Source organism: Tetrao urogallus (genome assembly GCF_951394365.1).
Source record: "Tetrao urogallus genome assembly, chromosome: 1".
Classification (NCBI taxonomy): domain Eukaryota; kingdom Metazoa; phylum Chordata; class Aves; order Galliformes; family Phasianidae; genus Tetrao; species Tetrao urogallus.
In genome coordinates this window covers 135329-148190 of record NC_136813.1, presented here as the reverse complement: position 1 = coordinate 148190, position 12862 = coordinate 135329, and the positions used below count along the sequence as shown (strand labels likewise).

General features: G+C 55.3%; 1 protein-coding gene across 1 annotated transcript in view; it reads right to left on the bottom strand.

Annotated features, from left to right (window-relative positions):
* DCHS1 (dachsous cadherin-related 1) overlaps positions 1–12862 on the bottom strand; it is a gene marked incomplete at both ends in the record, with an annotated part of 42746 nt that overhangs the window by 18058 nt on the left and 11826 nt on the right. Inside the window, 5 exons of the mRNA XM_079539744.1 lie at positions 2441–2628; positions 2819–3838; positions 4190–4426; positions 5425–5656; positions 5976–6164. Of these exons, the coding sequence (XP_079395870.1) occupies positions 2441–2628; positions 2819–3838; positions 4190–4426; positions 5425–5656; positions 5976–6164 (1866 nt within the window). The remainder of the gene's footprint in view (positions 1–2440; positions 2629–2818; positions 3839–4189; positions 4427–5424; positions 5657–5975; positions 6165–12862) is intronic.

Genomic DNA, 12862 nt, shown 5'->3' with positions numbered 1-12862 from the left:
TCAACTTCAGTAAAACTCCTGCCAGGCAGCGGCGTGCAGCTCAGAGAAGAAGGCTGCTGCAAATGCCAGCCTGGCCCACAGCTCAGAACCGCCTCGACGAGGGGCACGGCTCCGGGAGCGGCAGCAGCGGAGACAGAGAGGATGCGAGAAGTACGGAGCGACTCTCCTGCGAAAAACCTTCCAGCTTCCAGCAGCCTGTGGCTCAGTCACTTCCTGAGCCACACATCGTATTTTTGTTCAACAGACTTTGATGGATTTTTTTTCTTTCCATGAATTCATCTAATTTTGAACCCATGCGACTTTTGGCAATGATTTCACGTTTTAATTACGCTCCGCATGAGGAAGTTCTGTCTTTGTTTTTAAACCTGCTGCCTGGTCATTTGCTACCAAGCTGCCTAGTTTTTGTACTGTGAAAAAAGGACCTTCAATTTCCACACAACTTTCTTCGCACCGCTCAGGGCACACCTCGGATGTATGTTCCCACAGTTTCTATCATGCCAAAGAATGTTCAAATATTTTCTATCTGCATGGAAACCATTATCTACCGAGATCACATCAACACTCCTTTCTCAAGCCTTCTTAGCACTACTGCTGCTTCAGAGCGACGGGGGCAGAGCAGAGAGCGTACGCAGAATTGGAGATGCAAGGTTTTCTTCCAGTCTCTGCTCCTTTCTGATAAAACCCAGCATTTCTGACTGCTGCTGAGACCTGAGCTGACATTTTCAAAACGCACTTACAGCAATGCCTCAATTTTCTCCCTAACTTCAGCAGCCACCTCAGAGCCCATCGCTGTGCAGAGTGAAATTTATGCTGCTTTTCGCCACGTATGTTATCACTTTCCAGTTAGAAACAGCGAATGCCATCTTCCATCTTCTTTCCTCATTGGACAGTAAAAGATCCTTCTGCTGTTCTTCACTGTGAGACCTCAGCTTTATTACCACAAATAAAGCAGTAGCGTCAGCAAACAGCCACCTGTCCTGGAGGGCATAGCAAGATGCTGAATAGCAGGAACTCCAGCAGCAGCCCTGGGTGCTGCCAGCGGCATCTCTGCTATTGAAGCAGGTATTGACCCCCTGCTGGTCTCTCTCCTTTTCCTGGTGGCTGCGCCCTGGCAGGACCCGGTAAGACGCAGAGTTTGTTTCTGCCATCCCTGTGTGAACGGCTCCTGGAGCTGACACACACTGCCCACGTGCTTGAGAAACAAATCTCACAGACCCACAGTGGAGAGGCCAACCCAGCTCACGCCTGGAGCCAAGCATCGATACAGAAGATACAGAAGCCTCCCGCTGCTTTGCTTGGTGAGCACGAATACGAGAAGTTCACTGAGCACATCGCCAGTAAACTCCAAGTTTATGCCTATTGTTTAGTTTCTCCTTTTTTCTCCAAGCCTTTCTTACACACCCAGATCATCCAAGAGACCTCTTCCCGTGCTTTACTTCTCTTTCAGTGTTTCCTACCAGGAAAGCTCAAAATCAAAGCGTACAGATAAGAACCTGGTTCAAACTCCCATCACATTTACCTGCCCTCCCAATTCTAAATACATCTCAGCCATGCTCTATCTCCTTAAGGATGCATATGCTTTTGTGGTACCTCTGCATGAAAAGAGACCTCCCAGGCTCTAAAACACTGAGTGTCTCATGGCCCAAATGCTGCACACATCTGTTGCAGGTGTCCCCACACAGAACACTCAGCAGACTACAGACAGTGAGCAGTCCTTCAGCCTGCCATGCTTTAAGGTGCACTTCAAGCGCATCCGTTCTGCTGCAGAGGCTCCCCATTGCACAGAGAGATGAGAGCAGGCCTTTCGTCATGCACACCGTTGTGCTGCTGTGTCCTGGCCACACACCACTGCAGAGGGGCCAAGCAGAGCAGTGCTGGGGGACAAGGGGACAAGGCCTGGTCCTTCCCTTCAGCAGCACAGACATGACTCAGAGCAGAACTCTCGGCGCTGGCTGACCTTGGTCACCACGTCACATTAAAGGGAAAGCTGGGCAGGGACCCACTGCAGATTCTCAACAACCTGAGGAGCGCTTTCTTGGCCTCCCAGAAACCAAAGTGGCCGCTGTGAAGGTCTTGACACCCAGAATACAAACGTACCCCAAGCCTCCCCATCCATCAGTGCTCCACTCTCGGCTCCATCAGTTCAGGTTTAGGGCTTCCTCCCACTTTCCCTCTTTGCAGGCAGGTGTGAACCCAGACCTTCTGCCTGCTGTTGGCCCCAGAGCCCTTTGCAAGCCTTACTCACTCTGTGAACAAGGTCTGTATTCCCCAAGGACGTGCTCATCTCATCACACCCTCCCTGAGATTTGCCAGGCTGCCCTGACTGTTGCATGCAAGCAACCTGTGCCTTCTCATCTCTCACCACAAGACTCTGCTCTGCCCTCACCCTCCCCAGCCTGCCCCCAGCCCAGCCCACCAGGGCCTCAGCCGCTGCACCTACCTGCACGGTCAGCTCCTGGCCAGCAGGGATATGAAGAAAAGCAGGAGCGTTGTCGTTCTCGTCCAGCACAGTGACATAGATGGTTCCTGTGGCACTGCGGGGCGGTGCTCCTCCATCCTGCACAATCACCAGCAGCTGGTAGCTGGACTGCAGCTCCCGGTCCAAGCTGTGCTTGGTGCTGAGCTCCCCTGCAAAAGAGAAACAGGGACACAGCTCAGCCCCAGAATCTCTTTAGAGAAGGACTTAAGTGTCAGGGAGCCCAGCACCACAGGGGTAGGAAAATGAGTAATTTATGGTGGCACTGGCTTGGTCTGCATCACTTCTGACACGCTCTGAGCTCTCACCTCCATCAGCCCACGAAGCCAGGGGGACTCTCACCTGTCTGCGTGTGGATGAGGAAATTGGAGTCGTGCTGGAGCAGGCGGTAGGTGAGACGGCTGTTCTGCCCAGCATCCCGATCGCTTGCCATCACCCTCCCCACGCTGCTGCCAGGAGCCTGGTTCTCAGGAACAGTGAAGAAGTACCGCTCCTCACTCAGCCGGGGGCTGTTGTCGTTCTCATCAGTGATGCTGATCCGTACGGTGCTGGTGCCCGTTTTCCGGGCTTCCCCCCCTGAGCCGCCGCCTCCTGCCGACGCCAGCACTGTGAGAACATACAGGTCTCGCGTCTCCCGGTCCAGGGCGCTTTTGACATACAGCCAACCGCTCTCAGACATGATGCCAAAGCTGGCAGCATCTCCATCTGCACGCAAGTGGTAAGTCAGGGTCACAGCTTCTGCATCCCGTGCCAGGGCCCGCACCTGCAGGAAGCGGGTGGAGACAGGCACGCCTTCCCGCACCTCCACACGGTAGGTGAGCGTGTCAAAGATGGGCCCGTTGTCGTGCTCAGCCTGCACGTGCACCAGGAGCGTGAAGGTGGAGCTGAGCTGGGGCACACCGCTGTCGCGGGCCACAATGGCCAACCTGTAGGCTGCGCTGGCTTCGTACTGCAGCGCCCCGGCCAGCCGCACCGCCCCCGATGAGCGCTCGACGCTGAAGGTGCCTTCGCCTCCTGACACCAGCTCAAAATTCACCTGGCCGTTGGCACCGCTGTCACGGTCCTCGGCCTGCAAAGTGTACACTGTAGTCCCGGGCTCAGTGGCCTCTGGCAGCAGAATGGAGTCAGAGGGAGAAGGGAATGCTGGCGCGTTGTCATTCACGTCTGACACGGAGATTTTCACGCGGGTGTTGCTGTAGGCCGGGGGGGAACCACTGCGGGCCTGGACATCCAGAACCAGGACCGCCTGAGACTCGTGATCCAGAGGCAAGCTGGTGCGGAGCTGCCCAGAGTCGGAGTCAATGGAAAAGTAGCCATGAGGATCCCCCGAGGAGATGGAATAAAAGATGTCATCGGTGTGACCTGCAGGCAAGGCAGTGAAAACAGCAATTATTCGCGAACCTGACTTTTGGCCCTCTGAAGGGAGTAGAAAAGCAGCACAGTGCTGTCTGGGGCAGGCTCTGCTCTGGAGGAGTACAGCAGCAGTGTGCACTGTATGTGAGATGCGTGGGCACACGTGTGTACACACAGCAGCACGTGTGTGGGAGCATGCACTGCAGCTGAGGGACACGGGGTGCGCGTTCACGTGTGCGTGCATCTGCGTGTGCACGGAGCTCCCAGGACAATACTGCTCTCTGAGGAAGTGTAGTATCTCTGCTTTGAGACAATGCAGGGACAGTGAAAACAGCTGCATAGGAAAGGGCAAAGCCGTACCGGGAGGATTTTGGGCACGGACAGCCCCCACGGTGGCGCCCTGCAGCGTGTCCTCCGGCACTGTGAAGAAGTACTGAGCTTGCTCAAAGACAGGGGGTGAGACCGTGCCCTCCACGATGCTGATGTTCACTCGGGCATTCGGCTGCGCCTGCAGGCCCCCTCCATCTTCTGCAGAGATCACCAGCTGCACCAGGGTGTTGGCTTTACCGCTCAGGGACCACGAGAGAGAGATGACACCTAGGAAAGAGAGGCGTTCAGAGTGCACTGTGCCCATGGCCCTGCCCATCATCCGGCACCAAAGGAGCAAACCTTTGAGACCGAAATGGGCAGCAAACAGTGTGTGTCACAGGGCAACTGGCCGTGGAAGAATCGGAGTAAAGAGGACAAATATTCCTGGGGAAGGCTTCCCAAATTCTCCCTTCTTGATCTCAAGCCCAGCCCCAAGCTAAGCAGCTATGAGGGCTGCAGTAAGCAAGACAGAGAGAAAGTCTTCTGGAAGGGGAAGGATGGAGTAGGATTTCAGAGGTGGGGCACAGGGTGAGGGCCAGAATCTAGCAAGGACAGGTTGGTTCTGTGCTGCGAGCCTCCTGGAAGAAATACAGAGCTGAATGACCTTCCCAGACAGGCCCTACAAAGGAGGTTGCCCTGTGTAACGGTAGCCAATAGGCCTGTTTCATCCCAGATACATTCTGGCAATCTAGTGTGGGGAGACCTGATGCCTGTAGCGAGCACAGAACACCATCCTGTCCCTCTGAGAGCCCCTGGCATCACACAACCATGTACTCACTCCCCCAGGCGGAAACTGTTCTGGCTTTGGTGGCCAAAGAAGGCAAGCATTGAGAGGTCAACGAGAAAGGTTAGACTAGGAGAGCAATAGAAGGGAGGGAGAGTAAACTGAGCAGGGAGAGGAGGGAATTAGGCAGGGGCAAAAAACTAAGCAGGATACAGTTTGATGGGGCAAAGCAAGCACTGTGCAGGAGGAAAGGTGTAGGGAGACATTGAAGAACAGGGAAGAAGAGAGCAAAGAGAAGAAATAAGGAATCAGAAATTGAGAATGGGCAGCCAGAGGATCAAGAAGTTGGAACAAGGACAAAATAGGAGAGCAATAGACATTCTGGTAGCATCTTGCACAGCTGAAATGGCCAAGCAGTAACTCTCAGGCTACTCTTCACATCTTCCTGCATCACACTGCTCTGCCTGGTGCTGCCTTTGGCTGGCCGTGAGTTCACTCTCACCTGTGTCCTTGTTGAGGGAGAAGAGGGGGGGCGAGTTCCCCAGGACGATGCGATAGGTCACTCTGCCATGCATCCCCTCATCCTTGTCGTGGGCAGTAACACGCAGCACAGCTGTGCCCGGCATGCTTTGTGTGCTGATGCTGGCAGCATACTCCAGTGGGTAGAACACCGGCCGATTGTCATTTATGTCCTCCAGGAAAACCTTCACATACACCATGGAGTTCAAGCCACCCTGTGGAAGGACGATAGAACCATAGCATGGCTTGGATTGGAAGGGATCTCAAGGATCAACAGGTTCCAATCCCTCTGCTGCAGGCAGGGTTGCCTACTGCTAGGTCAAGTATTAGACCAGGTTGCCCAAGGCTCCATCCAACCTGGCCTTTAACATCTCCAGGGATGGGTTGTCCACAACCTCTTGGGGCAACCTGTTCCAGCACCTCACTGCCCCCTCAGTGATTAGAGATGGGGCAGAGAACAGGGCAAGAGCCCTGTATCCTCTGTACGGTGCGGAGACAGCGGCACTGTATAGCCACGAGCTCTGCAGCACTCACCCCATCCACAGCAGTGATGGTGAAATCGTAGACAGACGTGCCCTCGTCGCGGTCCAGGGGCTGCGCAGTGCACAGATGCCCCGTGTGCTTGTCGATGCTGAACTGCGTCGGGACCACGCTGCCGATGCCAGAACCAAGAGAGTACGAAAGGGTCCCAAACAAGCCGCTGTCGGCATCGGTGGCTGTCACCTGGATGGGGGAAGGCACTATGTGAGCGACGTAACACTGCTGAGACCACCAGCCTGAGCAGATGGACCCAGCCCACCACCACCACCTCCACAACCCACTGCTGCCCTCCATTGCACAGCCCAAAACCACTGCGCAGCTCTCAAAGCTGGCCACAGTGAAGCACGCTGACCGTTATGTCTCAGCCCTGCCATTCTTGTCCTAGACAAGGTGACTTCCACTGCAGCACTCCCTGGAGGGCCCATGGGTTCCTGGAGCAATGTGCAGGCAGCAGCGGGGCACACCGGGGTCAGCCTATGTCCCCAGAAGACACAGGGCTGGGCAGCACAGGCTGTCAGACTCATGAGAGCTGCACCACGCTTGCTGTCTGCAGTGCTGCCACAGGTGCACACAGGTGCTGCCACCGTGCAGCCACCAGAGGCGGTTTGTTCCAGGTGTAACCTCTGTTCTTGCACCACTGGGGCAACATCCACGACCCAGATCCACTGACTTCCCTTAGCAAACAAAAAGGCTGTATGGGAGGGGGTGCAGAAAAGCACACAGATGCCAAAGATCTAGCAGCCAAGCATCCCCACTGCACCCAGCCTGAGCAGCCAGCCAGAGACAAGCCATGCTTTTGCAGCTGCTGGACGTGGCCTTCCGCTCATTCTCTTTTGCAAGCTTGTCTTAAACTGGGAAGAAAACCCTCCTTCCCCATGCCCCAGGTCCCATCCTGTCCTCAGAGCCCTGTGCCCAGCAGCCCTGGGCTCCAAGGGGTACAGCGGGATGGCACTGCCCTCTGGCAACCAGGCCCAGCCAAACCTGTGGCACAGGATTTACAGCAGCAGTTGCAGTCACAGCAGGGGGATTAAAACTGCTCCTGCCTGCAAGGTCCCATTCTGCCTTGGGTTCCTTGCAGCTCAGGCTAGCAGAAAACAGCTTCCCCCTGGCTGCAGCATCACTGTCCACGGCTCGTCCACCAGCTGGGAGCTCTGAGTGGAGAACAAAGCTGGAGCACGAAGCCAGGAGGGAGGCAGCTGGGCCAGGCCCGGGTGAAGTGGAGTTCAGGCCTCGTCAGCCACAGCTCCTCCCAGCAGCAGCGCTGGGGCCTCGGCTCCCGTGAGCAAGAAGCGCAGGAACGTTGCACACGCGCCAAGGAAAGGGCCCAGCTGGGGGCTGCAAACAGTTCCTTCCTACGGGCAGGGCCCCCAACCTGAGCCACTACCAGATCCTCGGAGATGGAGGAACAACCAGAGTGCACACAGGCTGCCAGGCCAGGGAACACAAAATGAAGCATGCCCTTCGTCAGGCCTCGTGTTCCTGCCCCTGGGAGTAGAGGCAGCAGCTGGGGGAGCCCCTCGCCAGCTCTCCGGCCGGCACCCACAGCCCCGGGAGGGCAGTCAGCACCTGCAGCGCCCTGCAGCCCTGCCTGCAGGCCTGGGCTCCCCTGCAGGGGAGGGGGGGAAGCTGAGAGCACAGTGAACACAGTGCTCCTCGCAGAGGGACCGGATTTGCTTCTCAGCCCTATGGCACAGCTGGAAGATGCACCAGGGAACAGGATTCCTCCTTTCTCCTTTCTGCTCCAGCTGCAGAGCACTCAGAGCCTCAGGTGCCGTGACAGCAGCCTGTCCAGAACACACTCTGGGGAACTGAGCCCACTGCCTCCCTCTCTGTTCAGCTTCTTCTCTCTCCCCATCCCAGCTCCCTCCGACGCAGCACCAGCAGCATCGGGTTAGAGATGCTTGGTGGTGTTCAAGGCCAGGCTTGACGGGTTTCTGGGCAGTCTGATCCAATGGTTGGCAACCCTGTCAAAAGTAGGGCGTTGGAAATAGATGATCTTTGAGGTCCCTTCCAAGCCAAGCCATTCTGTGATGATTCTACCATGAAGCTTTGGCACAGGGAGTTCAGAGCAGGGCCTGGCTATCTGCACAGGGTTGTGGGGCAGGCTGGGCTGAAGCCACTGAGTGCATATGGTCACTATGCGCAGCAGAGGTTGAGTACCTGGTTCAAAGGGCCACAGGTGAAATGCAGCATCAATCTGGATGGGATGACTATAAACCTGTGTAATTCAGATCAGAATCCGTCTAGAGACCCAAACATCAAGCTAGGGCTGTCAGGGAGCAAGAGGAGGGTGTTAAAGTCAGGGATCTAATGGTAAGACAGCAGCAGATGGGGCTGCTCATCTGAGAGTATAAATCTGACCTCTCACATTGCTGAAACATTTATTTGAGTTACCTGCACTCTGGCTCCATGCTGAATATCACTATGGGAGAACTGCCCTGTTTCACCGCATTCCAGCTGTGTGTCATGATAGGGTTTAACTGGGAGCATGCAAAGCCACTGCAGATGGAAACACACCTGAAATGGTTAAGCTGCTATGATGGCACTGTGGCAAATTAGTAAGGTCCTTCCTTCAAAATGAACTGCTGATCACTCCCAAAATACTCTACAATGCATGTCAGCTGCTTTAAAGTACTGTACAGTGGGAAGCTCTACAGCACAGTACATTGTTTCCTGTAGGCTTCTTTGGCCAAGGATGCTGGTATTTCCAGAACAGCCCAACCTTCCCCATGCTCTGACAATCTCTGTCCTGAGACAGTTCAGGACAGAGGAAGTTATCTGAACTCCAGCTTTCTGCCACAGGGGCTGGGTGGGGTTTTGGGAACAGGGGAGAAGCAGACGAGCTCTCACTATTACACAGCACAATACCATCTGCCTGGATGCTCTCTGGTACCTGCAGCTATCTCCCTGCAGGAGTGCCTCAAGCAGTCTGGCATCACAGGCCGGCATCTACTTGGGTGCAGAGCCAAGGCGTACTCACAGACATTCCCCATTCATGTGTGCTTGGCGGCCGGCCTCACCACCCTGCTGCACTGCCTCAGGAAGCAGTGACTGCCTGGGAACAGAGCTCTGCGCAGCCCTGTCTGCAGGCAGTGTCTCCCAGCGCTGCACACCATGATAGCCACGTCCAGGCCCAGTCTGCAACAGGCTATTGCACTTCTACGTCCTGCAGCATTCCTCGGCCCTATCCACCTCCTGTGTCCCACCCTGCTCCACCATGTCCTAGGCCCCATACGGATGGTTGCATGACTTCTCTGACTGGTACATTTCTGTTGTCACCCCACAGTATCTCTCCTTCAGCTCCCTGTATTGTTGGCTTCCTCCACCACTTCTTATCCAGACATCAATAGTGCCCCAAAGTTCTTTGGGGGATGTGCAGAGTTCGCTCCTGACCGGGTGCTGGAGAGCACAGCATGGACTTGGGGCACTCCTCGCCTCTGCTCATGTCTGCCGTCTCTGTTGCAGGACAACCCACAAGAAGAGCAACACAGCTCTTCTTACCAGGGAATCTGATAAACACTTCTAAACACCTGAAGGGAGGTGGGAGGTAAATGGATGAGGCCAGGCTCTTCTCGGTGGTGTGTAGCAATAGGACAAAGAGCAGTGGCCCAAAACCTGTACAAAGGAAGTTCCGTACTAACAAGCAGAAGTTGTTTTTTTACAGTAAGCTGACAGAGCACTGGCAGAGGTTGCCCAGAGAGGTTGTGGAGTCTCCTTCTATGAAGAAATTCAGGACCCGTCTGCATGCCTCCTTGTGTGACCTCTTGTAGGGACCGTTCAGCTGGTGGTTGGACTCGATGATCTCTTGAGGTCCCTTCCAGCCCCTGTGACCCTGTGGCCCCAACCTGCTGAAGTGTGCTGACAGCACCCTGGTTCAGGGCCAGCCAGAGCTCATTGCTTTCCAGCAGCGTAACAAAAATGCACTTCGCTCTGGAATTCCTTGATTCTGGGTACTGTGATGCTGAACTGTGTAAGCAAAGAATCGCATTCAGTGAAAAATCCAGCACAGGACTTAAAGCACAAGGACACCGATGACGACCCAGTAAGTCCCTGGAGTTGGAGCTGAGACAGTGTGCCAAGGAGGCAGCAGCTCCTGAGGAACACCTCCACATCACAGACCCTAGCTTTCTCTTCAGCTTCCCAGGCCAAGAAAGGGTAACACACAGCTGGATCTGCTGTTTGCTGACAAGGAAGAGTTGACTGAAGATGTGCTGATAATCTAGTGACCATGCAATAGTAGTGTTCAGGATGCTAAAGGGAGCAAGGAAGGAGAGTACCAGGATTCAGACAAAGCAAGACCTCAGCTTCTACAGGGACCTGGTAGGTGTAAGGGATCCCAACTATAAAGGCTAGAAGAACTCAAGAAAGCACGTAAGCCTCCAGGACAGCATCCTCCAAGCACAAGAGCAGCGCATCCCAGTACTTGTGAAAAACACTGCCTTGGCTAAGCGGAGACCTTGGGGCAAAGCTGCAAAAAGGCAACATATGGGAGGCAAGCTACAAAGAAAGAATTTATAAACACTGCCCAGGAATGTAGTGGTAGTGTCAGGAAAGTCAAAGTTCAAGTGAGGTTGAGACTTGCAAAGCAAATTGAGGATGATAAGAGCTTCTAGCACTACATTGGCAGTAAGAGGCTGAACAACAGCCTACTGTGAATAGGGCGGGTGGTTTAGTCACAGCAGACACAAGTAAGACTGATGCTCAATGCTTCCTTTACCTCAACCTTAACCTAAGAAGTCTTCCAGGCCCTCCATGCTTAATGTCCACATATGAGACAGAGAAGGCAACAGCTAGCACAGACTAAGTCTAAATCATGCCTGAGGAGGCTGCTTGCTTGATCCAGGGCCCAGATGTGCAGGGAAGGGAGAGCAGGGGATGACAACGGCCTTGCCTTGAACGAGGATTTGGGCACTGCGTCCCGCAGTCCTCGCACCAAGGCACGGTGCTACGGACAGCTGGGCAGACGGCAAATCGGCTGCGGCTGGGGGGGCTCCGCACGGCGGCTCGGAGCTGAGCCCTGCCTGGAGCTGAGTGGCAGCGCAGCACCACGGGGCTCTGCCCTGGGCCCCCTGCTGCCCAGCATCTGCTCTGTGCGCACGGGGCACCGCCAGGAGCAAGCGATGGCATCGGCCCTGCTCTGCTCCGCGCCTGCCGAACCGCGTCTGGACGCTGCTGCCGGTTCGGGGAAACGCGGGCGCAGGAAAAGACTTGGCCCAGCGCCCCAGGTTCCAGGTGGGCCCTGGGGACGGAGTTCAGGATCCGAACACCGGGAAGCACTTCTGCACACTGAGGGGGCACAGAACGTCCGCTGCTGCGGAGTTTCCCCCCACGGAGATCTCCCAAAGCTGCCGGGACACGGAGCCGGCACCGCTCTGGGCGTCCCTGCCGGAGCAGCGCCGGGCCTGAAGCCCTGAGAGATCCCTGCCAGCTCCACCAGCTGGGACTCCGGGAACCCTGCAAGGAGGGGAGCTGCAGAGGGACCGGAGCTCGCTCAGCCTGCGGGAGAGCTTCGACCCAGCGGCGACCCACCAGCTCCCATGGGAGGTTATGCGCAGCCAGAGCCGGGCTCTGCACTGTGCTTCACAGCAGAACCAGAATCCGCAGGCAGAGCTGGGAGCGCAGGGTTCAGGCTCCATCCGGGGAAAGGCTTTCCCCACACCCAGTGCAGGGGTGTTCAATACAGATTTGGGTCACTGCTGGGTGTGCAGCCTGGTCTGACCCCACAGCTGACCCCACTGTGAGCAGGCAGTTGGACCAGAGACTATTCCATGTCCCCAAGCCCTCAGTCACACTGTGATTCTCGTACAGCTGTTGCATCCTTTTCTCAGAGCCACTAGCAAAGGCAGCCTACTGGGCTGTATAGAACTTTGCTGTGCTGTTTGGCTCCTTGGCACTCAGTATAGCCTTGGATTTGCTGCAGCCACGCCATTCAGTTTCAGTTATAGATTCTCTCCCTCGTCTTCTCTCAGTCATACACAGAGCAGTTCACAGCTCTTCCTCTGAACCTGTACACTCCTTCCCTGTGTCTGTGGGGGTGGGAAAACACAAGACATTTGGGAGGGCTCCAGAAACACAGTCCATAAATCCCTGTCAAACCTATGGGCAAGGGGCTACAGGGCTAGCTGGGCTCTCCTCAAATACCTGCATCCCTACAAGAAGGTAAGAGCCTTGTGACCAGAAGACATATACCACCCACTGCACACAACATGTATGCCTCACTACAGAGGTCTGCAGTCGCCTCCGCTTCCATAATCCACAGCAGGAGTCAAAGCGTGCTGAGATCCTGTGGGGAACAGCAACAGACACAGATTCCCAGCAGGTTTTCCCAACAGAATCTACATCACCCGCACACATAAAAATGTCCAGTGCCAACAGCAATGATTTAGCACAGCCCCCGCTCAGCAGTGTCACACAGCAGAACACGCACATTCCTGTGTTCATTGCCCATTCCCTTAATCTCTCTTGCAGGCTACCTCTCTTTTGCCATGCTGCCCTGGCCTCACCTGACACCCTGAATTCCACCTGGGACCATCTCTAACGTGTCCTGAAGTTCTTTTATATAGAATTCTGCCTCAGCTGTTTTCTGGGGTCAATTTTTCATATCAATGTTCCCCTTTCTGGATTCTGCAAGGGTAAAGCCCCCTTTGGCTGGCATGTGCTGAGAGCTCCAAGGTGCTGCACAGCCAAATGGAATAAATATTCCCTGGAGGAGGGAGAAGGAAGCAGGAAGTCCTTTCCCAAGGGCCACGAGAGATCCGATGTATTTGGCTTAGAACAGGTTTACGCTGATCTAAAGGGGCAGCACTGGCTTCCCAGCCTATATGTGCCACCGGACCCTGCAGGATCAGTCACTGCCAGAGCCAGGCTGCACGGCCATCGCC